This window comes from Scleropages formosus, chromosome 19 (genome assembly GCF_900964775.1).
Source record: "Scleropages formosus chromosome 19, fSclFor1.1, whole genome shotgun sequence".
In the NCBI taxonomy this organism is placed as follows: domain Eukaryota; kingdom Metazoa; phylum Chordata; class Actinopteri; order Osteoglossiformes; family Osteoglossidae; genus Scleropages; species Scleropages formosus.
Window position 1 is genome coordinate 851,373 of NC_041824.1, and position 26,387 is coordinate 877,759.

The following is a 26,387-nucleotide window of genomic DNA, read 5'->3' on the forward strand; positions in this document are numbered from 1 at the left end:
AGAACAGGGCTTCAGTAGTGCTGAGCTTCAGCTCAGCGTTGTCTGGCAAATATGAGTTGTGCCTCATCTTTCGCACAGTTCACTGTAACTGTACACTGACTTTCCCATAAACCCCTTGATGTTATGCTGGGGTTCTTTCACTTACCTCTTGGGCTGAATTCGGCCCAGCCCGCATAGATTGCCAGTGGGTTGAAACTCTTTGTAGATCTTTGAGATAGTGGAATTAGTAACCACAGATTGCTTTGAAAGAACTTTAAAACCGTTCCCAGAGTCACAAGTATCAAGAATCTTTCCTCTTGCATTAAGTTGCCACACATCAACAGCTAACGCCAATTAGACCACAGGTTTGTGATGTTTGTGTAGTTACTCCACTGTTTTGCATCTATTGATACCTCTACATTTATCAACTACCTAAAATCGGAATGAGGTCCACTAACTTTTTCCACAAGGAAACTTGTTTTTGAAAAGGACAGAAGTGACTAAAAAAAATTCATATCACCTTTGTTTCAACATTGTTGATATGAAATCCTTTTGTAGAAAAACAAGCTTTCCATGCATGTACTTTTCACAGAACTCTAAAAGGACCCCTTTGCTGTATACTGTAGTGTATCAAGCAGCTGCCTGCTCACTGATACAGGAAGCGCTAAAAACAAGACTATGAAACAACTTGGGTCAAATTAAAGTTGAGTTTATTGAACGAATGCACAGATGTAAAGTGGATAAGAATAAAACCTACACATTACAGGATAAGTTAACTGGTGGAAATGATGCATTTTGCAGACAAAAAGTTACATGTCATTTTTCTCTTAACATGTAGAACTTTCACAACTCATCCAGAAACGGTGTGTTCACCAGATGTCCGCTACTTGCCATGGTTTTCTTGCCAGCTACAAATTTCTTAGCAGCCTGAGAAAAGAAAACATTTGCTCTTCAGCCTATATTTGTATGTTCCTTATGCTATTTCCTACAAATCGACAACATAATTACATTTAAAACAAAGATGACGCTTTCAATTCACTACATTCTACTTGCACATCTCTTTGTGGGGTGAATTTCTTAGGTGACAGCTAAACAAACAATGGAATCCTGGATGACAAAAATGAGTTTGACTAAAAGTTTGCTCAAATTTGTCTCATATCTTTGATTGGTGAACACAGTGAATCATTTCAGATTTACAAACAGCTCCCTACAGAATTAAGACAGGGTGAAAAGTTTGCATCTTTAAAACCTGACCAGCACATGCACTGTTCTGTTTGAGGAAGTATAAGCTCTGTTGGCTTCTCTCATCTGGCTGCTGCTTCAACTCATAATGAGCAAGTTAAACTTTGCTAGTCCACTAATCTTGTGTGTCTGTTGTGAATCAGACACCTTGGTAAACCACTATATTGGCATTAGTACAACCCTATGTGTTAAGACTTACGTTGACAACAGATTCAGAGGTGACAGAGTTGATGGTGGACACCACAACCTCAGGGGAATGATAAACACCATCAGCCACACACTGCTGTCCCATGTCCTCCAGCAGACCATCAGAGACCTCTAGTGACATCAGGTACTCAGACTTGGCTTGGTTCCTGCAGACATATGAAGCAGTCAGCATCCTCATTTGGCAGAGGGTGGTTCCCCTTCTCAGTCAGCACACTGGTGTCTCCTCTCGGTAATATGATGTGTAGAACACCATGGTATACGAAGTTAGCAGGTGGCGTGTAGCACCATCTAGCAAAGTTTGCATAGAAGCTCTGGGAGAAAGCAGACTCACTTGGCTTTTGTAAGGTCGGCATCAGTAAAATTCCCATGGGCAACCATTTTTACCTGGGATAAAGCTGCATTAATGACCTGTGAAGACAGCAGGTACGGTCACTAGAACAGATGGCAGAGCTTTGCTCTAAAACAGCTCAACTAAAGGAGGGCATGAGCATTTTTCTTATGATGCAGTACTCACATCAGTGGCTGAACCATACTGGGAGATGGTATATACACCAAATAGTCCAGAGTCAGAATAGTTGACATTGAACGCTGATGCCTGGAGAAGAAAACACATTGAGGGGTGGGGGAGACACCACCATCATCACGATTTCATTGCTGGTGGATTGTGAAATATGAAAAAAGGCCTGTTATTGGAAAAAACTAAATGGCAATTAGAATAGTGCAGTGAATAGCATGGGTGCTTCACAGCATCTGGGCTGCAAATTCAGTCATACATTCAATCTCCTTTCAGTCTATGGGTAATTTGCATCTAACCTCTCTGTTTGTGTGGGTTTCTTCTAGGTGCTATTCCTACCATTTGACCTGTGACCATACAACTGTCTTCTTCTCCAAGACTAGCTCCTCTTCATTTTGCATCTCCTAATATAAATTCCAGCACACTCACATCAAATGGCTGTGTTGTTGCCTTGGCAATGCTCTGCCTCAGTTTGCAGGTGGTGCTGGAGCCTCTTTTCACGTATGGTCCTGCTCCCAGCAGGTGCTGCAACACACTGAAGGCGCAGGCTTCTGCAGTCCCAGTCGCTGCTCCCTCACTCACCACAGCTGCGTGCACCAGGCTGTTGCCATTCTGCTCTCGGAATTCACCTGAACAATTTTACATTTATTTAGCTGATGCTTTTCTTCAAAGCAACTCAATGCCAAGCTCCTTACAATTATTTACCATTTATACAGTGGAGCAATTTAGGCTAAGTACCTTGATTCAAGGGTTTTATAGCCGGAGATCAAACCTGTGACCTTTGGGCCCAAAAGCATCAGCCCTAACCACTACACTACCAATTGCCCACACCATGCTGAACTCCAGTTGACGGGGACATAAGATCCAGAGCTGAAGAAAGAAAGCTGCCAGGCTTTCTTACCTCCACAGTACTGGGCCTTGGCCCTCACGGCGCCGGTTCCACTACGGATATTAAGGAACTGCTCGCCCACCTGTTTCAGTACAGCGTGTTCTACACCTGCATGGAGACAAAGACATGTACGATAAACAGGCTTTTCCAAGTCATTAGGTTTTCCCTGCACACAACAAGCCAATGAAGGGCATTTGTACCACTTTCTCTTTGTCGCACATGAGCATAGTGAGATTGTATCCAACTACCAAATAAGCACAGTTAAGGCAGAAAGTATTTACCCAAGCCAACTAGAGCCATCCTTGCGCTTGTGAAATTGTTCTGAACAAATGAGTGCAACTATCGAGAGAGAGAGAGAGAGAGAGAGAGAGAGAGAGAGAGAGAGAAAACAATCAATGGTAACCCTGTAGACAGAACACAGGAGCAGCAGTGAATTGTAGGGAGATGGTGTGGAACCTCACCTGTTCTGAAGAGATGCGACCAATTTGGTAGTCGGGGCAGTACAGAGAGTTGGAGAGAGCATTTTTGTAAGCAGCAGCATGCAACTTCTCAATGACTCCTTCGAAACAAAACCAGACACATTTTGGATTACATACGAACACACCAACTTTGTACAATCTAAAAACATGCAAATGGAGTTTTAGATCAAAACCTCTACTCACTAATTTGGGGGCTCTGACTGGAAACAGCCTTGTCAATCTTCATCTTTTCTGTAAGGTCAGATACCTCCCAAGGGCGAAACTCAGGAGCGGTCGTCACATTGATCAGGTACTCCATAACAGTGTCACTGCAATAGAATTAAAAATACACATACACACAAAAAAAAAAAAAAAATCACTGCAAAACCACAAGAGTGGGGGGAAAAAAGCTTAACATGTCTTGTCAGCCGTGACATGTTATATTTTCTGAGCTGGCAGGCAGTACTGCCTTGGCACAGGTAGGATTAAGTTGATGGACGGGATCAGAAGGGATATTAACGCAGCTGGTCTGACAACTCTGAGAAGAAATGCTTGGAGTGCATTTTGTTTTTGTCAGAAATTTCTTTTGGCTTTGTTGCTTTAAAATGAACCCTGTTTTGGTGGAAAAATCTGCTGTCCAGTGCTTTAAGTCCTGCCCACAACCGGTTGCAATTTTTAGTCCAGTCACTTTCCCGCTGATTGAAATAACAAGGTACCTATTAAATGCAATCACTCCCATAGTACCTAAGAAATGAAGAAAGAAAAAAAAAAAAAAAACCATTTAAACCTATTAATACTCACATGTGGTCTCGCAAGCATTCCACGGTGTAAGACATGTTCTCTCTAGATGATGCAACCCTAAAGTGGTTAGCAAGAAATAGTTGATTTACACAACAGGCCTTGCCGACAAAATAAAGTGGAACCAATACCTTCTTGGACTACCCACCTCAAGCTGCCCCCTACAGACTCTATGCCACGACAGATCCGAAATGCAGATGCCCCCTTAGTGGTCTGGAAAACAAAGGCATAGATAAGTAGGCTGCACCCCGCCCCAATGAAGTGCAAGATTATACATCACTTTGAATACCAACATTTTAAAGTACTTTTGCTTACCAAGCTGGCAGCCAACCTTAGCAGGTGGGTGATGCCCAGTTCTTCAGGACCTTCATATCGAGAGCCTGCTTTCACAAACACACCAATTTTAGCGCATGGGGAGTAGTTCTCCAGGGAAGCGATGACGAGGCCGTTGGGCAGCTTGGAGAGCTGAAACACATGTAAAGGCTCATTAGCCCAGGTTTAGTCCTTCTCTGGAAGCAGAAAAAGCTGTCATGATTGGACTGTTTTTTTTTGAACTGAAGAATTTTACAGTTCTTAGACAGTACTGTAGAAAAAAATGCTGAAAAAAAATCCCAAACACCACAACAGTACATTTTAGTACAGAAGACAAAATGACAGGAAGCTAGTTGACAAGGTTTCAGCATGGTGAGGAGACGGGGGCAACGCCAGTTTTTTTTGGTGATGTCCTTGCTGAAACACCATAACACAAGCAACTTATTCGATGCCTTGCACTCTGGGCTCAGCTGATGCTCCTACGTAACCGGAGGCCAGGACACTCGCCTGCACTTCCTGGGGATGGAAGGTCACTCGCTCAATAGCTTCCCGCTTGCTGGCAGCCTGGGCCCGCAAAAGGCTCTTCTCGCAAAGAGAGGAAAAAAAAGAGAGAAGAAGGGAGGGACTTTGTAACTTTGGACCAGTGCAGGAGCACAAATGCAAACTACACATCTGCAAATAGCTTAAATTACACCCAACATTTACATTTAAAGCAACTTACAATTATATTCACCCATAATAATACAACTGGGTAATTTTACTGGAGCAATGCAGAGTAAGTATTTGGTAGGACAACTCAACACACTGGACTGGAGGTGAGATTCGAACCGGCAACCTTGGTGGCAGCATCAGCAGCTCACCCCTCCGCTATGAGCCGAAATATATAGTGAAAGAAACAGCTCGTACAAAACATGTAAAATTCCTGCCACGATTTTTAAATTATTGAGCTGGATGAAGGGGCGCTGTGCGTTAGTACATACATTTCAAATGACCTCAAATATTTGGACATGTCGACTTTGAAACCACAACTGAACAAAATAAATAAATAAATAAATAAATAAATAAATAAATAAATAAATAAAACCCCAACGCACAAATGAGCATGACTGTGTGGGGGACATTAAGTAAACACACGGTTGTGTCATTTCGCGGTTCTGACGAGCAGCTTGAGCTTGCCTTTGTTTGCGCGTTCGCGGAGCCTGGGTACTACACTGTTGGTGCGAACGTCAAAATACGCAATAAAAGACAAGAATTAAGAAGAAAACAGTTCGGTTCGAATGAAAACAAAGTAAAAACTCTCACCGAGAAACGGCTGAACTCCCGAATCCCCCTCATGACTGCAGTCTCCTTCAAACCGAGGAGAAGTTCAATATGGCGGCGAGGCCGCGCTTCCCACAATGCACCGCGAGGCCCCGGAGCAGCGGAAGTGGGAAGGCGCGTCGGTTCTTTTCTATTCTTTATTAGTTGTCAGCCGTTTTCCTGCTGCATATATCGCATTGCAGGGAATATTCTCCTTCATCCTGAATCGGATAAGTCCCCTGTAGCAAATATGTCATACTTTATAAAAGTATGCTTAAAGAAAGCTAATCTGTTTTTGTTTCGGCACCTAAATTTACAGCTGCTTTTGTGATTTAGTTACTTGTTAAACTCAGTTCCACGTTTGTGTTGAGTGAGTGAGAGAGAGAGAGAGAGAGAGAGAGAGAGAGAGAGAGAGAGGCGGCGGCGGCGGCAGCAGCAGCAGCAGCAGCAGCGCTGTCTGTGTCCCACAGAGTCCGACTCCACTGAGTCGCAATTAAGACGAGCAGAGGGGGAAAGATGTGACCCGCGGGACAAAGACAACAAAAGCCCGAAGTGGACGGCGCTGCTCTTTGGCCCTGCAGTCGAGCTGTGGTGGGATATAATTTAATCCCTAATATCTATTAATCTCCATATCCCACCATATTATATCCAATCCAACACAGATACTGTCATTACAAAATATTGTTCATAAAATTGTTGTACCGACGCTTTAGCAACACACACGTGTACAACGTGTCACAGCAATAAAGCAAGAGAAACTGAAATGGGGAAGAAATAGTTTAATTTTTCTTGCGAGATTTGTGACCGCGCGCGCGCCGAACGGGAGGGGAAAGAGGCGACGGACGCGACGCGACGCGACGCCACGCGACTTCCGGAGGCCCGTCGTTGCGTTGCGGCGACGCACACAGAGCCCGCGATCGTCGGCGGAGCTCCGGTCCAGGGCTCTCGGGCATCTGGCGGATTTCTACCACGTTCCTCTCCCTTGGAAAAGAAGCGCACATTTACCTGAGCGGAAAAGCACTCGTCGATATAATAAATGGGTGAGTTTCTTATAATCGTCATCATGTGGCGTGTACATGATTTCCGCGTCGCGCGCGTCCGTCTGCGTCACTCATTCTCCTGCTGGCTGGTGGTGGTGGTGGTGGTGGGAGCGGGAGCGTCTCCTTCCCTTCCCTTCCCTTCCTTTTCCGCTCCGTGTCACAGACGAGCCGAGACCGGCGGAGACGAAACGCGGGCAGAAAAACACAGTGGAAAAAAGCGCCTCTGCTCTGTGGGAAGCTGGACATGATCATCATGATTTTTACCGTAGGGAGTCGCGGACACGAGGCGAGCGCTCCGGGCCTACAGTTCTTCTCTTCTCCAGTAGTAGCTGCCCCCCACGGAGCGGTCGGGGACCCCTAACTGACCTCGCTTTGATGGCAGCCAAGGTTCTTTCCCCAGAGCTGAGTGCCTACAGCGACGTGCAACGGGGCCGAGCGAGAGCGGCGGCTGAGGCGAAGGGCTCGGACCCCCCGGTCCCGCGTCGGCGGGCCGCGGCTTGGGGATCCGACGAGTCTGAGACGGAGGACGAGGCGGTCGCGTCCTTGTCCCGGGCGACGCCGGTCGACTTCCCTTGTGGAACGAAGTTCTTCCTGAGAGGATGGAAAACAGTTACCCCCCCGCCCCCGGTCTCTGACACCTTCGCCACCGGCTCCCCCGGGTGCGAACGGCGCTCCTGCAGCGCTGCTGGAGCCCTATTGAGGTCCCTCCTCTGACCGGCGTCACCAAAATGACCAGACCGGTACCTGAGGGCTGTAGTGTAATGAGGGTAACGGTGCTGCGGTCACCTGTACCAGTAGGTAATTCATTGTGTGGCTCTTAGAATAAAAACTTACCTCCTTCTCAGCTCGCTTACAGTGCTTCCGGCTAAAGGATGGGTGACAATAATGTGGAGCGGAATACGGAGAGTCGTTTGCGGCGAGTCGCCGAGGAGATGGGAATGCTACTCATCGTAGGCAAAAACATAGTAAAGCGGCTCAAAACACAGCTGTCGTATTCCGGGTTTCACTTTAAATAAACGTTCAGTGGCTCGTCTCGTCCGGTAGGTTTGCGGGATTCGGATGAGCAGAAATGAGCTTTGTCGATCTGTAGGTGCCGCTCGGCTTTCAGATTCACGCACCTCTCCGCGTTGAGCGCTGCGTCGGAGCGAAAGCGCATCTCGTGGCCGTTGGCCGGCACCGGCGCGTTCGGCGCAGGACAGGAGCGCGTTCCTCAACGACCGTGTTACAGGCCACCGGCGGCGCGTGAGCGGCTCGCGGCCGTTCTCACGCGTCTCGTTCAGATAGCGCTCCGCCGCTGCACTCTGCCCACTTCCTGCAGACCCACCGTGTGAGCTAACCGCCATCGCGCCGGCCCTCTGCGGACCGGCCACCCCCGCGCTCGGCTCCGCGGCGTCGCGGTAACGGAGCTGCCGCAGGGCTCTTCTGACGGCAGTGTGACCGCCCGCCGCCTGCAGCCGCGTCCCCCGAGCGCAGTGCCGATGGCCGCTTTCATCGCAGACGTGCAGTGAGTTCCGCACGTTCACCGTGATCTCGGTCCAAGGCGATTCGAGGTGAACGGGGAAGTGTCGTGACGGTCCAGCTGCAGGACTTGCGCTCCCGCCAGCGTGCGTCGTCCCGCAGAGGACAGGATCCGACCGCGGTGCGGCCACGCCGTAGCGCCACGGTGCGTTTTGTTAACCTTCATCTGACGATTTGAAGAAACGACTCGGTCATTGAAATGGGAAACCGCTTCTCCTGATCTTTGGAGTCTCCTTCGGCACTTGATGAAGTTACTGTTTCGTTGAGCCCAGAGGCTCGTTGTTGAGGAGAACTGTGCTTGACTCCCTCCCTGTGGGCCCTGTGTTTCTAGCGGTGACTTGGCGGTCACCCATGGGCACTGGACACTGGTGACATGTGGACATTGCACATAGCGGGCACTGGACGCACAGGTACTTTGTCTTTGCAGGAGGGCTCCTCAGTGTCGTTGTTCTGAGCGCAGCTGAACGTGTCGTCCTTCCTGGTTTGTCAGCCTAGTGAATCAGGAACCATGATCTCAGTATAAGGGTCTTCATGAGCTGCGCCGCTGAGCTAAAAAAAAGGTTTGCGTGCGTGCGTCTGTACATAGCTGCATATTTTACATGTGCATGTATTCATTTATCAGATGCTTTTCTCCAAAATGACATATATCTCATAGAAAATACAATTTGTGCATTACATTAGCAGAAAGAGACACTTGGATGCAGATGCATGATTTTTAAGTACAGTTAGTTTCTTTCCACCATATGAATCAATGTTCATCACATGAGTAGCTGCATAAAACTTGATCCAAATAGCAACAATTCCTGATCACCTTCTTAGTAATGATCAAAATATATTTATAAACATTTACGTTAACGTTATAAGAGTAGTAGCATGAAGGTGTATCCATTGTTTAACAGGTATGATCTCAAAGTTATAGAGCCTCAACATTTACACGTTACACGAACTTAAGAGATCATGGGCAAAGTAGTCTGAGTCTGGAAGAGTTTTCGTTTTTCGTTCGCTCGCTCGTCCGGGCGACGCCTGTCGTGCAGCTCAGGTGACCACCTGCTCCGTGTCTAACGCTGCACTTGGTCCAGGTAGAGGTGAGCGCAAAACTGGGGTGGCACTTCTGCAACCCTCCTGTCACGCACACCTCATTCACCCCTCCGGGGCACCAGCTAAATTATGAGTGTGTAAAAAATATATTTATATGCAAGTTTACACTTGCTGCTTGTGTTACTACTTTGCTTTTCAAAGGAGAACTTTTGTTGCCTTTGAAGGCGACACTAAAAACATGTTTGAGTTAAAGCGTTTTAAAAGGGTTTACCTGCGTCAGGCATGTGCTGCTTATTTTCTGCATCGTTTCATGTATCATTTTCCATTTAGTTTTCACTTTGTTTTAATGATTATTGGGTTATTGTTTTGCTCACGATTTTGTGGCACTTCTCATGCGCCATGCATTTCCCTCCCATGGGCAACATTACTTGGCCGTTTCCCACACACTCTGAAATAAATGTCAAAACCCATAATTTAAAGTGCATTGTTATATTTTTAGGCTGAATAAATTTTACTAAGATTCATATACACCAACAACACGTAATGAAAGAAAGGGAAAACGAGCACAGAATAAAAGCAGAAATCAGTAGTAGAGCCACAGTGCATTAATGTAACACTTTTACCACACAGACAAAGAGCTGGTAGAACAATAGAATAACACAGCTCTGCTTCTCCTTCCCTTGCCTTGTCAAGTAGGTTAGTAGTGGAACTACAGGCTGCTACAGGTCGCAAATGTCCGTACTGCTCTTGTTGAAGCCATTCTTGGACCGTGAGAAGATGACGTGTGAAAGAGAAACTGTGTGTGTGTGTGTGTGTGTGTGTGTGTGTGTGTGTGTGTGAGAGTGAAAAAGGTGGAGCCCCTTTGCCTGCGTGTGTTGAGGAACGACACACTTGGTGTAGCTCTGCTGTCATGATGCACATGAGTAATATGTTCAGCGTTAGTGTGGTTGACTGCCAGGGAAAAATGTACAGTAATAATGTTTACCTCATCTGTTTAGAGCCCTGCACCTCCCACTCTCAAAGCCCATCTAACCGTGAGTCAGGGATCCACACGGGATGATGTCCAACAATTCTCCAAGTATACGTTTCTCTCGTTCTGTCTTTTACCTGTATTCAGCTCTCTCTTTGTCTCCTGGGCAGTGGAGGCCATCGTGGAGTTTGACTACAAGGCCCAGCACGATGACGAGTTGACCATCACTGTCGGTGACATCATCAGCAACATCCGCAAAGATGAGGGTGGCTGGTGGGAGGGCGAGCTGGCTGGCCGCAGGGGTCTCTTCCCGGACAACTTTGTCAGGGTGAGTCCCCCCCACGTGACTTCTCTCCCATCCAGGTCCAGGGTCCGTGGCAAGAAGGTGCAGGTGGTTTGTAGAGACAATGGAGCAACACAAAGCAGCACAAAAAGCGTTGAGTATACGGACATGCGGTAAAATATATGCCGTAACTCTTAGCGGTTGCATGAACTAACATTAAAACTGAAAGTAATTTAAAATGATCGAAGAACAGAAATAAACACTTTCCCACTAATGCTTATTCATACCCAGAGGTTGTTCATAAAAAATGTGCAGCGTTCCTCAGCCTTTGTTGTTATTGATCATTCCCAAACACCAGATTCAGATCCCAGTCAGCAGTGTGGAGTAGTGGTCAGAGCCCTGGACTCTACACTTGAGGACTGTAGTGTAATGAGGGTAACAATACTGTGGTGAATCTGTAGGAGAAAAGACCTAAATAGAGTTTAGTGAAACACTCCACAGAGTTCCGGAGGTTCTGGGAGCGGAGCGTCCAAATTCACTGCATGTTTAGTTTGGTAAATGGTGGGTCTCCTTCACATCGGTTCAGGCTGTTTGAGGCTCTGACCTCTGACCCCTGTGGAGCTCTGAGCACACGTACACGCAGTATTTGGGAGTGAAATGGTGAGAAATCACAGGTTGCATGAAATATTCGTGGGGAGGGAAAAAGAGCAATGAGGAGAGAACAAGAAGACGGCTTGTAGGAGGGAACAACGGCCACAAATGGCGGGAGCTGCTGTGCTGCCGATCTGTTTGGCAGAGGTGATCTCAATTACACAGGAATAAAAGCAGTGTGAATACAGTGGGAAGGGCAGAAAAATTAACCTCTGGGGATCCAGTTACCAGTGGCTGCCCACCCTCCTGGACACACTGGTGTCACTGCGTAAGAACTGTGTCAGTGGAGTGTGAAACTAAGAAGGCCTTTGGTAATGTAATACATTTACATATTTAGCAGACTTCCAACAAACTATGTAGTGTTATCAGCCCACACACCTTATTCACTGCAGTGACTTACACTGCTAGATACACTGCTCACAGTGGGTCACTCATCCATGCATCAGTGGAACACGCACACACACACTCTCTCCATGGGTAAAACTGAACAGCATGTCTTTGGACTGTGGGAGGAAACCAGAGCACCCGGAGGAAACCCACACAGACACGGAGAGAACACGCAAACTCTACACAGACTGATTGGGGATCGAACCCACGTCCTCTCTCACCACCCAGGCATTGATAGATAGCTAGATAGTTAGCTGTGCCACCCGTAATATACAGTATTCAATAGTGATACGGCAGATCATACGGTTTATAGTAAGGTATACTTACATTTATTCATTTATCAGACACTTTTCTCCAAAGCGACGTACATCTCAGCAAAAATACAATCTGTACATTACATTAAGAGAAAGAGACATAGTTGCAGACATATGACTCTTCAGTAAACCTAGTTTGTTACTTTTCACTTGATGCACCGATGTTCATTGCTGGAGTAGGTGCATAAAATGCAGGATAGGTGAATCCCGATAACCTTCTACCAATTATTTTTTAAAAAAAATCTTATAAGATACACAAACAATCACAGAGTAGCAACTTATCTGGTGATGCTCATGAAGTTAGGGTGCATGAACATTTACACCATACATGAGGTGGAGAGATCTTGGGTGAAATGGGTCCAGGAAAGGTGAGTTTTCTACCCCTTTATACAGCCGCGTGATGTTACAGAGCAATTTTAGAGTAAGTACCTTGCTCATGGGTACTATAGCTGGAGGTAGGGTTCAAACCTGCAACCTTTGGGTCCAAAGGCAGTAGCTCTAACTGCTACGCTACCAGCTGTCCCTTCAGATAATAGCCATATGTTTGTGTGGTGAGAGCTTCCATCTGTGACTTTCCCGGCTTTGTTGCTTCATCTCATCCTGCCTGGATCATGTGCAGGAGATCAAAAAAGAGGCCAAGAAGGAGTGCAGTCAGTTGAGCAGTGGCCAGAGGAAAGCTGAGCTCTCCAACGGGAATACCAGCACCAGCCCTGGGTTTGAGCCCAGCCTCCGGAGTGCAAAGAAAGGTGAGGATACACATACTGTATGTTGTCATTGTCACATAGCAGCGTTTTCATTTCCAGTCTAATGTCCTATTGGTGGAAAAGATCTTAATTGTCATGAGAAAGCAGGTGTAGTGAGTGACGTCCGGGGGGGTAGAAGCCACGCAGTGCAGTAGATCTTAACGTAAACAACTTTTTTAAACGTATATTTTCGCATTTACGTCTAGTTGTAAATTGTTCACCTTTCTGTCCCTAAAAGTTACTGTGTTGTGGAGTGAGAGTGACCTCCGTTCTCCCTCGCAGTTCTTTACTGGCTGCAAATCACAGGCAGACAACAGATGTGTGGGACCACTTTCATCGAACTCGCTTCCACAGCATCTACAGCTGGTCTCATGTTCCTCACTGTTGATGGTCAATAACAAGATGATGAACGTTGCGCAAATTTATGAGATAGAGCCGGTCAACAATCATTGAACAGCAGTTTGTGAAGAGAAGTTATTTTAAACGTTTCGTAACTATAATGTGTGTTAAAGTTAATAAATGTGTTATAACGAAGGTTATTTAACTTCATTATAGCCATAGTCAAAATTTTTACAGAACATAAAAGATCTCATTTAGCTGATGCGTTTCCGCAAAGCAACTATTTACCCGTTTAGACAGCTGAGTAATTTTTACTGGGGAAATTTAAGGTAAGTACCTTGCTCAGGGGTACTACAGCTGAAGGTGAGGCTCAAACCTGTGACCGTTGGGTCTAAGGGCAGCAGCTCTAACCACTGCGCTACCAGCTGCCCTGACCGTTAAGCTTTTACTGTTTATGTACATAACAAAAGTTGAAAGTGGCCAGAAGCTGACAAACGGACATCCAACATCTGTCAGTTCATCAGCCTCAATTGCACATTTTCACTTTTTCTTTCCAGCTACATCTCAAACCAGTTTTTCAGTGTTTTCGGAAACATTCTGAATTTGTTGCCCAACGGTGCTGTCGGCCTCAGCAATCTTCTCAACCTCAGTGTCGCCCTCAGGGTCAAGCCCAGTTTTTGCAGTGGCAGAAAATGTGCTACAACCTCTGTGAAGCTCCACTGTACGCTTTCACCACCTGGTTCTTACCACGGTGCACTAGCGATAAGTGAAGTGACCCATCGCGCTGTGCCGGACAGGTGATGTCATCCGGAGGAGGAGATGTAAGGTGGCCTTTAGCTACACCCCCCAGAATGATGACGAACTGGAGCTGAAGCTTGGCGATGTTATTGAGATCCTGGGTGAGGTGAGTATGTGTCCGTGTTCCAGGGAGAGGGCAGCGTGGGCATTTGTGTCATAAGGGGTGGGGGTGGCTTTAGAGGTGCTGTCCCATGAACTGCCCAGGGCCCCTGGAAGTCACGTCTACGTGTTTGCGTTGGCGTGTTCGGCCGTCTTCCTATGTGGAGCCATGTGTGCGGCTGCGTACCTGTGCGGTGTAGAGCCCTGTGTGCGGTACTCCCCTCACTCTCGACTCCACTGTCTGTGTGTGTTGAGGTGGAGGAGGGCTGGTGGGAGGGTACCCTCAACGGGAAGACGGGCATGTTTCCCTCCAACTTCACCAAGCTGCTTCCTGACCCAAACGACCCCCCCACACCTCAGGATGAGGGCTGCAGCGCGAGGACCAGTGAGTTTGCACGCACACGCACATGTACACGTAGACGCACACTGGCCCGTGCACAGACTGAGCGGTGCGGGAGAACTCGGAGAAGGAGCTCACGCTGTTGCTCGGTGGGACTGTCGGTCGGTGCCCATATCGGAGTAAGGGTGAGCTGCACGCAGCTGCGTTCTTCTTGTAAGACGCACTCCGGGTCTCCCAGTTACTGTGGTGTGCGGCCGCGGTCGCACCTTCACTCCCAGACATATTTGACAGAGCGCACACACCTGTATGCACGTCTTCCTGTCTTGGTGAGATTGGATTGGCGGTCTGTGCGCCTGAGTGCGTGACTCGCGTTTGAGTGTAAACCCTGTGTTCCCGGTCACCTCTGACCATGTGTGCAGGCCTGAAGGACAGCACAGGTTCGGAAAGCGACGGCGGTGACTCGAGCAGCCTGAAGTCTGACACAGGCAGTGTGGCTTCGAGTAGCGAGGTGCAGCCCAAGAAAGTGCGCGGGTTTGGGTTTGGGGATATTTTTAAGGACCGCCCCATTAAGCTCCGCCCACGCTCCATGGAAATGGACAGCGAGGTTGAGAAAGTGAGCATCTCGTACATCAGTGCTGTACGTTCCAGAGCGCTGCGGTGTGTCCCGCTGTGACGCTCTCGTTCGTCCTGTCCTCTCGTCTCCTTGCTGTCGTACCGCACGTTTCACACCCCGACCCTTGTCTCTTCGTGCTCCACCGCTGCATGTGTTTGCTTGTACGTGTCGTGTGCTCGTTGGCTCGCCTCGCCTCGGCCCTGACCTGACCTGACCTGACCAGCCCGTCTCCTCATGAGTGCTTTTCCTCTTAGTTTGGCACTTTTCACACTCTTCACACAGACGGTCGTTTCAGCTGAACAAGCTTCACTGAGCACCGGGGGGTCCTTTTGGCGGAGCGTCCAGTCCAAGATCAGATCTTTTAATGCTTCCATAACTTCTGTTTTTGCTCACATTCCTGCCTGCTCTGTTACTCTGACGTGACCAATGACCAATGTCTGCTGCCCTGGACAGTATTTGGCTGAAACGGTTAATGTGTGGGAAATGGAGCAGAAGTGTCTTTATGAAGCACTTCAGTGTGCAAAATGAAGCAGTCAAAGTGGGACAGAAACTGTGCTGCAGGCTCTGAGATGCCAAATGTGTGTGTGTGTGTGTGTGGGGGGGGCTGTGAGTGACATTACAGCATGGGGCTACATGGGGATCTCCTTCCCAGGGGACTGCTGGTGGTCTTCCTGCTCCTCCATCCCATGCTACCAGCCGAAGGCCCCAGCACACATGCACACAGAGACAAGCAGGCTGTTTCTCTTTGCGAAAATACTGGAAATGCCCTCGCAACGTTCCTTGGTTCATTTTCAGTTCATTTCCACGAGTCGCGTTCTTACACACACTGATGTGCAGCAGTAGTGTCGCTCGTCTACAGTGCGTCATTCCCCCCCAACCACCCCAATAGAATCTAAGGTTTGAGAGACTGACACAGAGCTGAGGGAAGTGAACACAGTATTGTGGAGGAGACCATTTGGTGTCACCTGGGCACGGGGGCTCAGTTCATCTGTATGGACACCACCCCTTCCCTTCCCTTTTCCTTTCCTTCTCCATCTGTGTTCTGATGTGGGTCCTGGTTCAGTAGGTAGCGCTTCCAGGACCGGTTCCTGATTCTGTGTAGTAGGAGGGGGCTGAGCTGTGCATCCTCCTCAGCCCTTGGGTTTGGGTGTCGTGTGACCGCTTGAGGTTTCTCTCCATCACACAGGTTTGTGTGTTTGTGTGTGTGTGTGTGTGTGTGTGTGTGTGTGTGTGTATGGAGGGCGGGTTTAAAGCAGGCAGGAGGCTGGAAAGGGCAGCTTTGTGTCTGCAGACCTCAGAGACTGAGGAAGTCTTGTGTACTTGCAGGGTGGACTCTGTGTGTGTGTGTGTGTGTGTGTGTGTGTGTGTGTGTGTGTGTGTGTGTGTGTGTGTGTGAGAGAGAGCACAACGTGTCATTTCAGCACAGATTGAGTGAACATGCATGTCTGCTCACCCTGCTTGAGAAGCAGGAAACGGCAAGTTCAGATTTTTGTGTTTGTGACTGCTTTAAAGAACCTGCGATCAAAGCATGAAGAAGTGTGTGTGTGTTTGTGCACGCACGCATGTTTTTCTCTTCCATCTTTTCATTCCTGTGATTACTTATACGTGCTTTATAAGTTTCATATCTGCATTACAGTCTTTGCCTGTTTCACATCCTGAATTCTGAGGCTACATTTCCCTGGTCACACAATGTACTCTTGGTGTGTGTGTGCGCGCGTGTGTGTCTTTCATCGCATAGGCAGTGAAGAAAGCCCCTCCAGTCCCCACTGCCCAGGAGATCATGAATACGGAGCCAGACAGCAAGAGCAAAGGTGAGATCCCCAAAGCTGTGGCATCACTTGGCAGAGTTCCTGAAGAGGCACAAACACACGACCTCATTGGTTGGTTTGTGGTCCAGCTGATGGTCCTGGTGACGACCCTCTGGTCCCTCTGTTTCCTCTTTAGTGAAGGAGCTCTGCAAAGTCCTCTTTCCATATGAAGCACAGAATGAGGATGAGCTGTCCATCAAGGAGGGGGAGATTGTGACCATTATTAGTAAGGTTGGTGTTCAATCTGTGACCCGAAGGCTGAATCGCTAATTAGCGCAGTAAAAGAAATAGTAAAGTTAAACAAATGATGAGATTCTTGTATCAGAGCCCCTGTTAGTCATTCTGGAATGCATTTCTCACATGAGATGACATGTGGTGTCATGGTGGGATGCAGCTGTGCTTCCTCTTTACTCGTTGCTGTAGCTGTGTGCCCAGTGCTTCCGTACAGCGACTCTGTCTCCCAGCACCCTCCTCTAAATACCATGGTAATGTCTGCCTTTTGAGGGGGTGCGGTGGCGCAGTGGCTTGGACCGGGTCCTGCTCTCCACTGGGTCGGGGGTTCAAGTCCCGCTTGGGGTGCCTTGCGACGGACTGGTGTCCTGTCCTGGGTGTGTCCCTTGTGCCCTGTGTTGCCGGGTTAGGCTCCGGTTCCCCACGACCCTGTATGGGACAAGCGGTTCAGAAAGTGTCTGTCTGCCTGCCTTTTACTTTCTCTACGTCCTGGGCAAACAATCTTGGTTTTTGACTCTTGGTCAAACTGGTGACCCCTGACTCATGACACTTTACCCCCTTTTACAGGAGTGTGTGGATACCGGATGGTGGCTGGGAGAACTGAAGGGCAGACAGGGCGTCTTTCCTGACAACTTTGTCAAACTGTTTGTCCCAGAAGTGGAAAAGGAGGTGAGACATTGCAGACATACCATGTTTACTCGACTTGGACCACATGCTGACTGTAACGGGGTCATACAGACAATGCAGCACTCATGAGGGCCTTGTGTGTGTGTGTGTGTGTGTGTGTGTGTGTGTGTGTGTGTGTGTGTGTGTGTGTGTGTGTGGGATTCATTTCCCCGGAAGATCCTTGTTGGCACAACCCCTTCTTCAACACCGACCTTCTCCTAGTGAAGGTGTGCATCACCAGAGTACATGGGGAGGGGCCACTGTGGTCCTTCAGTAGCACATTGACAGAGAAAGGGGGAGGTGAGGGCTTGGGAGGGGGGTCTCTTGGTACTAGTTTCTTCTGACATTGGAAGGGGATTGGGTTGAGAAGTAGTTTTACAGGTGTGTGAGTGAGTGCATAAAATGGTCTTTCTGTCAGCAAAGGGTCCCCCCCCCCAAGGATTAATACCCTCCTCTTCCTCCTGGATACTGCCCATTTCCTGAACCATTTCCTGTTGGATGCTGCCCACTTCCTGGTCTTGAGGATACCTTTTTGCAGTTTGTTCATTTTGAGATGGTAAAGGGATGGGGGAGGGAGGTCGGGGAGGGGAAGGGAGGGGGTTCCGATTTTAAACTGTCATTGTCCTTGCAGAGGCCTAAGAAACCCCCACCCCCGACTGCACCAGTAGCAAAACCGAACACAGGTAACTGTACCTCATCGTCCACCAGCGTTCTCCATTCCTCCTCCCTTCCTGTCCTGTTGGTCCTTGCTCTTTCCTGTTCCCTCTTTTTGTTTCCTCTTCCTGTTCCCTCTCTGTTCTCTTCAGTGCATCGCTCTGTACAAGAGCCTCTCTTTAGCTCCTTCAGTCACACCTTAGCACGGTGGGTGTGCCTGTGTGTGTGTGTGTGTGTGTGTGTGTGTAGTTCTGTGGACTCTTTGTAACGGGGACACCTCGCAATGTGTGACACCCATGTCCTGCTTGGTGAACATCCACAGTCACTGTACTGTGGAGCTGTCCACCAGTCATTTTGGTCCTCGCACTATGTTCTGACAGCACACTGATCATCATTGTCCTCAGACCGACAGCTGGGCACTAAACCAGACGCTAAACTGGACTCGATTAATCAAGTTCCATCCAAGTGTCCCAAGTCGCTGCCCCACAGAGGAGAGGAGAAAGGTACAGCTCTTGACTGCTTGAGGTCATCGTTCTCTGTCTGCTCCCAGCTGGTTTGGTCCAGTGTGATATGTAGACACCTGGTCTGGAATGGACTGGGCTGGGTTGGATTTGCGCCGCGGCTGGACTGGACCGCTTCCACCTACTCTGTGCTGCTTTGTCTCTTTCTGTCTGCTGATGTCTCCTTTCGTCACACACAATAAGCTTTCACTTGTCGCTGAATTTCAGCTTCCTTGAGCTCGCCGTATGACGGGATCTTCCTTGGTTTTCAGATGACATGTTTATGTATGTCTGTAGTACAGTGGGTCATCTGTGTTCCCATCCTTTACTCCCACCCTCCTGGTTCCACCTTCGGAGACTTCTGTAGCTGGAGACACGTCATGACATCAGTATCCTGGCATTCCTTTTTGTGTGTGTGTGTGTGTGTGTGTGTGTGTGTGTGTGTGTGTGTGTGTGTGTGTGTGTGTGTGTGTGTCTGTCAATAGAGGAGCTGAAGATCACAGACATACCAAAACCAGCCCTCCCTGGCACCCTTCCAAAGAAGCCTCTGCCGCTGAAGAACGCCAACTCTTTGGGGCATCCCCCGTCTTTTCCCCCCAAGCGCCCGGAGCGACCTGCTGCCCCCAACATTCAGTAAGTACAACACGTACACGCCCACGCCTTCACAGTCACACCACATACATACTTTTAAGTACACAACTCCTTCCAGCTCCTTCGTCCTTATGGCATGTGACACCCAACCTCTCCTGACTGCTGTTCTTTAGGGGTGACCGTTCGAAAGTGGAGGGAGAGGCTTCGACGCCAGATCGGGGGTCCTCAGATAAATCCAGTGACATTGGTGAGCCTCAAACGGCGACTGTCTTCCTGTTCAAAGGCACGGTGGTTGCACGTTCTACTCAGGTTTTAGGGTTCGGGTTCAACAGCAGGGTGTACCACAGCGCCTGGGGGGGGTATAGCAGTCATTCCCACAATCCCTTGCGTACTAACTGAGGTTTCCTCCATTGGAACCCATTCTCCTCTGAACAGACATTAGTAACCAGACCACGTGCCCTGTGCATGATGTTGTTGTTCATTGATTTTAAAATCAAAGCAATTCATGGTTTGTTTGTTTCAATGCAACATACACTTGTGCACGTTGTACGCCTCTCAAAGCACTTTTTAAAGCATTTTGCAATTCGTTGGACCTTCGGATAGTCTTTGGTCCCATCATGCCTGTGCTGTCCAGGTGCATTTGTAGGTCAGCGGTAACATTCCTTTCTTTGTTGTTGCCTTTATGCCCCTTTGTCGCTGCTTTTTCTTTTTTGCATTTTCCTTTCACCCCATCTGTCTGCTAGCACCCACTCTATTGATCTCTCTCTGTCGCTCTGGGCAACCACAGCTCCACCCTTGATGCGGTAAGCCATCCACCCCCAGCCCTTTCACTGCCCTTTTCCCCTTCATACCCACTCCTTACCCCTTCAAATGCACTTTCTCTTGTGGCCTTTCAGAGGGCAGGTGTTTTTCACCCTTGGTCTCAAGTGGTGTTCTGGACACCGGGTTACTTTGGCTCTGGGACCTGCTGAACCAGTGAACAACAAAACTAGTGAACTACTGAATCACTGAACAGGACTAGTGAAGTAGTGAACCAGTGAACAACCGAACTAGTAAAGTACTGAACCAGTGAAGAACAGAACTAGTAACCTACTAAATTGGTAAACAGAACTAGTGAACCAGTGAACAATAGAACTAGTTAAGTACTGAATAAGTTAATAGAACTAGTAACCTTCTGAGCCAGTGAACATCAGAATTAGTAAACTAGTGAACAGAACTAGTTAAGTACTGAATCAGTGAACAACAGAACTAGTAAACTAGTGACGTACCGAACTCTCCCAGCCTCTGTTCCCATTCTGATCCAGCGTTTCATCATCGATCACATTTCTCAGTATGACTGTCTTATGTTCCAGGTGTGTGCTGCACACACTTTCTCTCGTGTCTCTGTTTTCTTTGCCAAAGATGTTGAAGACCTCGACTCGATCGTGTCGTCCACGGAGCGGCTGAACCATCCAACTACATCTCGACCCCGTATGACTGACCGACGGCCGCGGTCACAAATTTTTACCTCTGTGAGTAGGACCGGCATCACCAGGAATGTTACACGCAGCGTTTACAGCAGGTGTTCATGGCATTGCTCACTTCTTTCTCTTTTTTTCTCTCTCTTTCCCTCCATTCTGTCTCAGTCCTCTCTCTCCAGCTTAGAAGCACAGGATTCTCAGTCTGTTGATGAAGATAGAGGAGAGAGGGAGGAGGGGCAGGAGTCACCAACCTCGAAAGGTCTCAACAGTTCCAAGAAAGTGCCCAAAGTGGTCTCAGCCTTACCAGTAAGCCCTCACCCCCTCCCTCTTGTGCTGTTTCTCTGCAGCACCATGGCCACCTTCACCACCTTTGTTTGCACTTGCATGCAGATTCATGTCCTCCCTACAGGGGGCACCCTAATCTGACAAGTGATGTGTGTGGACAGCCAACCTGTGGAGTGGCTGTGTTCTGGGGGTGGAGCCAAGGAGAACCGGAGCTGCACTGACTGCTAGTGGCTCCTGTGCTCTTAACAAACGAATTGGATGTGTCTTATGAAGCAAGGGTTACCAGGAGATTTGGGTCACGTCTCGATGACGAACTGGACTCGTCTTCTCGGATGCGTTGGTGTAAAGAGTGCGTTTGAGTAAAAGGGGGTGTGTGTGTTTCGTACTGTGACAACAGTGACTGAGATGTGTTGTCAGAGAAAACGCGACATATTAACCTTTAAGGGTGTTTCTTGTAGGCCACTGAAAAATCTGCTGTGCCTCCCAAGCCAACTAGCGCTCCTCCATCCTCAAGCACCGGCAGCCAACTTGCATCGCCCCCCCTACCCCTCGTCTCTGAGCACCTTGGACTGGAGGAGCTCAGGGCTCAGCTCTGCGACTTGAGAGCTGCTGTAGAGCTGATGAAGGCTCAGCACAGGTAGGAGAGAGGAGTGACTGGAGCAACAAGGGGTCGAGGTCAGACTGGTGTTTTTCTTGCAGATTTTAGTAAAGTTCACATTGTGTGTGTGTGTGTGTGTGTGTTTGTGAGAGAGCGAGAGACTCAGCTGAGAGTCAGCTAATTCTAAGTAACTTAATATACAGACCTTTGCTGAAAAGTCCATTGTAATGCAAACTCTCGTAAGTCAGATATAATTACCATTAGTTTTAATGGTAAAAGCTGTTTTGTGTTACTGGACTGTAAAAGTGACACCCATTGATGCTAAGATATTGCCCCCCATTTCTAGTGTGTGCCCACCTGTTTTTTGCCACAAGTGTGTATATTACAGTGACTGAGGATTCGATGTGTGAGAGCTCACGTGAGCCTGTGTTCCTTCACCTTCCAGGAGAGAGATGAAGCAGCTGAGGAATGAAATGGATGAGGAAAGAAAAATTCGCCTCTCACTACAGGTGTTGTAAATTTGAGCCTATAATTTAGTCAGTAAAGATGGGTAAATGACCCCCCAGCCGCAGGAGCAGCTCTTTGGCTCGGCTGGATTGATAACTGGACCTTGTTTATCTGTGACTTGTATAAAAATGGGATGAATTATTTATTTAGCAGACGCTTTTCTCCGAAGCGACTTACAATGGATACTATGTAGTGTTATGAGTCCACACACCTTATTCAGGTTTCCCCATAGTGTGTGAGTGTGTTCCACTGATGTATGGATGAGTCACCCAGTGAAAGTAGTGTATCTAGCAGTGTAAGTCACCATGGTCAATAAGGTGTGTGGGCTCATAACACTACATAGTATCCATTGTAAATCGCTATGGAGAAAAGCATCTGCCAAAAATAATTGTAAATGTAAAAAAGGGGCTTTAATTGCTTTTTATGGATGCTTAAATGGCTCCTTGAACGGCCTGACCCTGAGCTCATGGCCCTTCTGTGTCGCCGTTTGAGTGGAAAGTGGGAGCAGCGTTTTATCAGAACTCGAGTGTTTCACGTGTGTGTTTCAGGTGGAGGTGGAGCATATAAAGAAAGCGCTTTCCAAGTGAGTACCAGGTGCTGGATGCAGCTTGTAACCGTGGACCAGACACTTGAAGACACTCCACAGCGGAAACTTTTGTGCCAAAAATATTCTGATAAAATAACGTGCACCATAGAAATGAAGAATTTGCAAACTTTCTTCTTATTTGAGTCACTTCTTGTTTTGTCTCTGTTTTCGAACTGCTTCTGGAAGTCACCTGGGGACAGGTGTTGAGTGTTGTCATGGTGACGAGTCTGTCAGCTGTCCAGTGAGATACCGGTGCAGCTGCCTTGATGTCACGCTGGTACTGGTTTTAACTATATACTCCTCAGAAAAAAACGGAGAGGAACATGTGAGATGTTTTTCCACTAAAACAGTTAAGTGTCTTGCTTTTCACTTTTCTCTTTGTTTTTCTGAGCTGCATTTTTATTGTTTTCAAGAGGGCAACTTGTGTGTGTGTATGTGTCTGAAAGACTGCACACATTCTGCCACCTGGCCTAAAAACTCCATGGTGACCATTCACAGATTTTAAAAATCCCACACAAATCTTCCTTTGCTTGCTTTTTTGTCTTTATGGCGATAACGAGAAAAATAAATGTCACTTTCTGACTTGGTTATTTCTTTTGCAGAAATATATACACTTTTGTATTTTGATGTACTAAAAAAGCAATTATGTCAGAAGATTTTAATAAAAAAAGAAAACATTTTATTTTTTTCAAAATATTTCCACAGGCTTGTGTACATGTGTGACGAATGTTTTGAGTTAGGAATTTTCAAAGATACATTTTCCAGACTTCAGGAACCCCTGTAGATGAGCCCAGTGGAGTCACGAGAATTGTGCTTTACAAGGAAATACATTTAATACCCCATATCAATATACGAAGCATTGAATTTATTTATATGTATATTTAGGCCGTGTATATTGGAATTTTGTGTAGTTTATATGTAATGATACAGTTTATTATTGTTTTGCATAAAATGCAAGTTTATTATAACGCATCCCATATAAAATTTATGTGGTGGCCATTTTATACACATTTTTTGTCAGCAGCAGAGCAAAATAAGACACTTGCACACATTCACACACTAAGGGCAACTTGGAGTCAGCTTAGAGCCACCAATGCATGTGAAACACGAGACACGTTCGTGGAACGAATTGGTGAACAGTGGGCATTAGTCATGATGGTGGAGATGGCATTTTTATTCAGTCATTCAAAATGCATTTAATCTTTTTCAAAGTTCATAATTTTAAATAGTCAAATTATTTTCATGGGCTGTACTTTTATTGGAAACTTTCAGAATCTAACTCATAAATAAATCAATGTAGATGAAGTTGAAAGAAGCTGCGAAAGATCGAACACTAATAACCTTTAATTTGTGGTAAAATGTGTATGTACAGTACAGACAAATGGAGTTCCAAATGGACTGTATTTGAGACAGATGATCACACTACATCTCCCCACTAGGTGTGACCATTTACTAGACTGGCCCTTTAGAGCAGAAAGCAGATGTTGAGAAGATTGCTGAGGAGGACAGCACTGTCGGGCAACCAATTCAGAATGTGTCCAAAAACAGGAAAACTGATTCAAGAAGCAGCTGGAAAGAAAAAGTTCATGTGTGAAATTCAGGCTGATAAATGGACTGATTTCAGCAGGAAGACAACTGCTTTTTTTTTTCATACGTTCTATTTATGAAGGAAAAATCGTTGACCCATAATTATTCTTCAAAGAAACCCATTTAACTAGACGAGGGGAAGATATTTTTGCATTTTAAATGAGTACATGGAGAGATCGGTGTATGTTGGAACAATTGTGTTTTGATACATCCACAGATGGTGCTCCACCAATGACGGGCCACAAAGGGTCTTGTTTCCCTGGTAAAAAAAAAGAAAATGAGAACATAATCATCATGTTTTTTCACACTGAGACGTATTGACCTGAAGGTGGTTTTGGCCAAGACTCCAAATTTTAAGAAGGGAAATCCACCGTCCATCTCTACTGACATTTAACGGAAAGGAAACGACTTTTTCAGGCTAACTGAACATTTCTGTTCATTCCGAGAAGTGACGTCGCGTATTTCATTTTCTGTGGTGTCGCAAAATGTTTCCAAATCTCTTTTGGGAGGATCCTGAGCCACTGTGACTATTTATTTTAGCCGTTTGTCCCACATTTCGACACGATCTTCTGTGAGTGGACACTGAAAGGCAGTAGAAGACAGTCACGTCCACTTGCACTCGTGGACCGAACTACAACGTGACACCCTTAGTTTACACACAAAGCTAACATACGCTACAGAGACAGGGCTAAACGTACACACACACTCATTCACTCTCTAGTGCATTAGTAAGTGAACGGCCCAGTGTGCTTCCCCTGTCAGTGACGAGCCATTGCTCTTTACTGTGTTTATCCTGGATAACGGTGACTCTGGAGATTTAGGAATGCCCAACGAAAACGGCCACATACCTCATGTGACGAGAAGATGATGTCACTCAACATGAGCGTGCTGCAAGTGACTGGTAGGAGGCCAGAGGATGCACTGAGGGCACAGGTTGTAGTGTAGCAGCTGGTGAAAACCAGTCACATGGTACACCTGCAGGTATTAGTCACTGAGGGGACAAGAGACTAGTAAAGTCAGAACACAGAGGGAAGTCTTCCGAAGCTCTAGTCACACTTGACTCGCACAAAGGACCCTTTACGACACCCCAGCGAAGCTCTTAAACCAGTCAGAGAAGGAATCAAGTGCTGGTGCAACCAGTATAGGAGGATGCAAAATCCAGTCAGGAATCAGTTAAATTCAATTTGCAATTCAGTAACTTCTTCGTACCTTCCTCCTGCGTGGACACACTTGACCCCATTTACCACGCTCTTTCACATAACCAAATGTGTGTTAGTCTCTCTTAACTGAACAGTAACAATTAGAAATTACACTGTGAAATGAACTAGATCATTATTAGAAAAATGAACAGAAACATTTCCGTTTTTGGCGTGAGGGTAAACATTCCCAGCCATACTCCACTGTTTTGTACTCATCTTCTCAGTTTTTCCAGTGTGTCAGTATGCGAACAAATTCCCCGTCTTTGCGAGCGTATCCGTACATGTGTGAGCACGACCGAGCGCATGTGTGCGTAAGGGGGGGATACAAAAACAAACGGGGATGCAGCAGCAGGCCCTGGGTCACGTTAACTGCATCCTGCCTGCAGGATTCCCGGCTGAGAACGTGCCCATTCTCACTCCATACTGAGTGTTCCTAACCTACGTGTTTTAGCATGCTGAGCAGAAATGCGGTAAAACGAGGGAGAGGTGTAACCAGTGAACACAACAGGAGCACAGAAACAAGTCACGAGGACTTTCAGCGTTAGGGCCGCGTTTTTTTCTTGTTTTCTGGATAAACTGGGCCCCGTGCTGAGAGGGTCACTCAGCATGTTGGAGGACCGCGCTGTCTCCTGTTGAATTCTGGATTCCGCGTGCTCCCGGAACCCTGGTAACCTGCTCTGCCTGCAGTCAAGTGTTGACCGCATTGGGTTAACGCCTGTGGTACTGAGGGACAAAAACACACGTAAGCGCTCAACGGACCGATAGCCAAACCCGGGGTGGACACTGCAGGCTTGCTTGAACTTTGGAGGGACTGCTACAAGGGACGTGCCCTTTTTGTGCTCTAATGTGGCTTAATGAGGCCTGAAGACATCATTTTTTTCTTT

General features: G+C 47.3%; 2 protein-coding genes across 6 annotated transcripts; one reads left to right on the forward strand and one right to left on the reverse strand.

The window, feature by feature from the left end:
• Nucleotides 1-672: 672 nt before the first annotated feature.
• Nucleotides 673-6,854, reverse strand: uqcrc2b (ubiquinol-cytochrome c reductase core protein 2b). 2 transcript variants are annotated; one of them, XM_018741178.2, is made up of 14 exons: nucleotides 6,704-6,854; nucleotides 4,907-4,981; nucleotides 4,403-4,552; nucleotides 4,236-4,300; nucleotides 4,091-4,147; nucleotides 3,494-3,618; nucleotides 3,293-3,390; nucleotides 3,113-3,170; nucleotides 2,844-2,939; nucleotides 2,372-2,571; nucleotides 1,943-2,023; nucleotides 1,760-1,836; nucleotides 1,421-1,574; nucleotides 673-906 (listed from the first exon to the last, which is right to left on the reverse strand). In XM_018741178.2, the coding sequence occupies exons 1-14, from the start codon at nucleotides 6,761-6,763 to the stop codon at nucleotides 823-825; spliced, it is 1,380 nt and encodes a 459-aa protein (XP_018596694.1). In that variant the 5' UTR covers nucleotides 6,764-6,854; the 3' UTR covers nucleotides 673-822. The 2 variants fall into 2 exon arrangements, with proteins under 2 accessions (XP_018596694.1, XP_018596695.1); XM_018741179.2 differs by lacking the exon at nucleotides 6,704-6,854 and adding an exon at nucleotides 5,702-6,069.
• Nucleotides 6,104-23,570, forward strand: LOC108927718 (SH3-domain kinase binding protein 1). Of its 4 annotated transcripts, none has more exons than XM_018741175.2 (18): nucleotides 6,104-6,738; nucleotides 10,435-10,592; nucleotides 12,519-12,645; nucleotides 13,779-13,885; nucleotides 14,134-14,263; nucleotides 14,638-14,831; nucleotides 16,570-16,642; nucleotides 16,776-16,870; nucleotides 17,438-17,539; nucleotides 18,168-18,219; nucleotides 18,595-18,693; nucleotides 19,176-19,323; nucleotides 19,455-19,528; nucleotides 20,683-20,792; nucleotides 20,907-21,047; nucleotides 21,485-21,663; nucleotides 22,070-22,133; nucleotides 22,680-23,305. In XM_018741175.2, exons 1-18 carry the CDS (start codon nucleotides 6,735-6,737, stop codon nucleotides 22,716-22,718), a joined length of 1,896 nt encoding a protein of 631 aa, XP_018596691.1. In that variant the 5' UTR covers nucleotides 6,104-6,734; the 3' UTR covers nucleotides 22,719-23,305. The 4 variants fall into 4 exon arrangements, with proteins under 4 accessions (XP_018596691.1, XP_018596689.1, XP_018596692.1 ...); XM_018741173.2 differs by lacking the exon at nucleotides 6,104-6,738 and adding an exon at nucleotides 7,371-7,536; XM_018741174.2 differs by lacking the exon at nucleotides 6,104-6,738 and adding an exon at nucleotides 7,563-8,666.
• The last annotated feature ends 2,817 nt before the right edge of the window (nucleotides 23,571-26,387 follow it).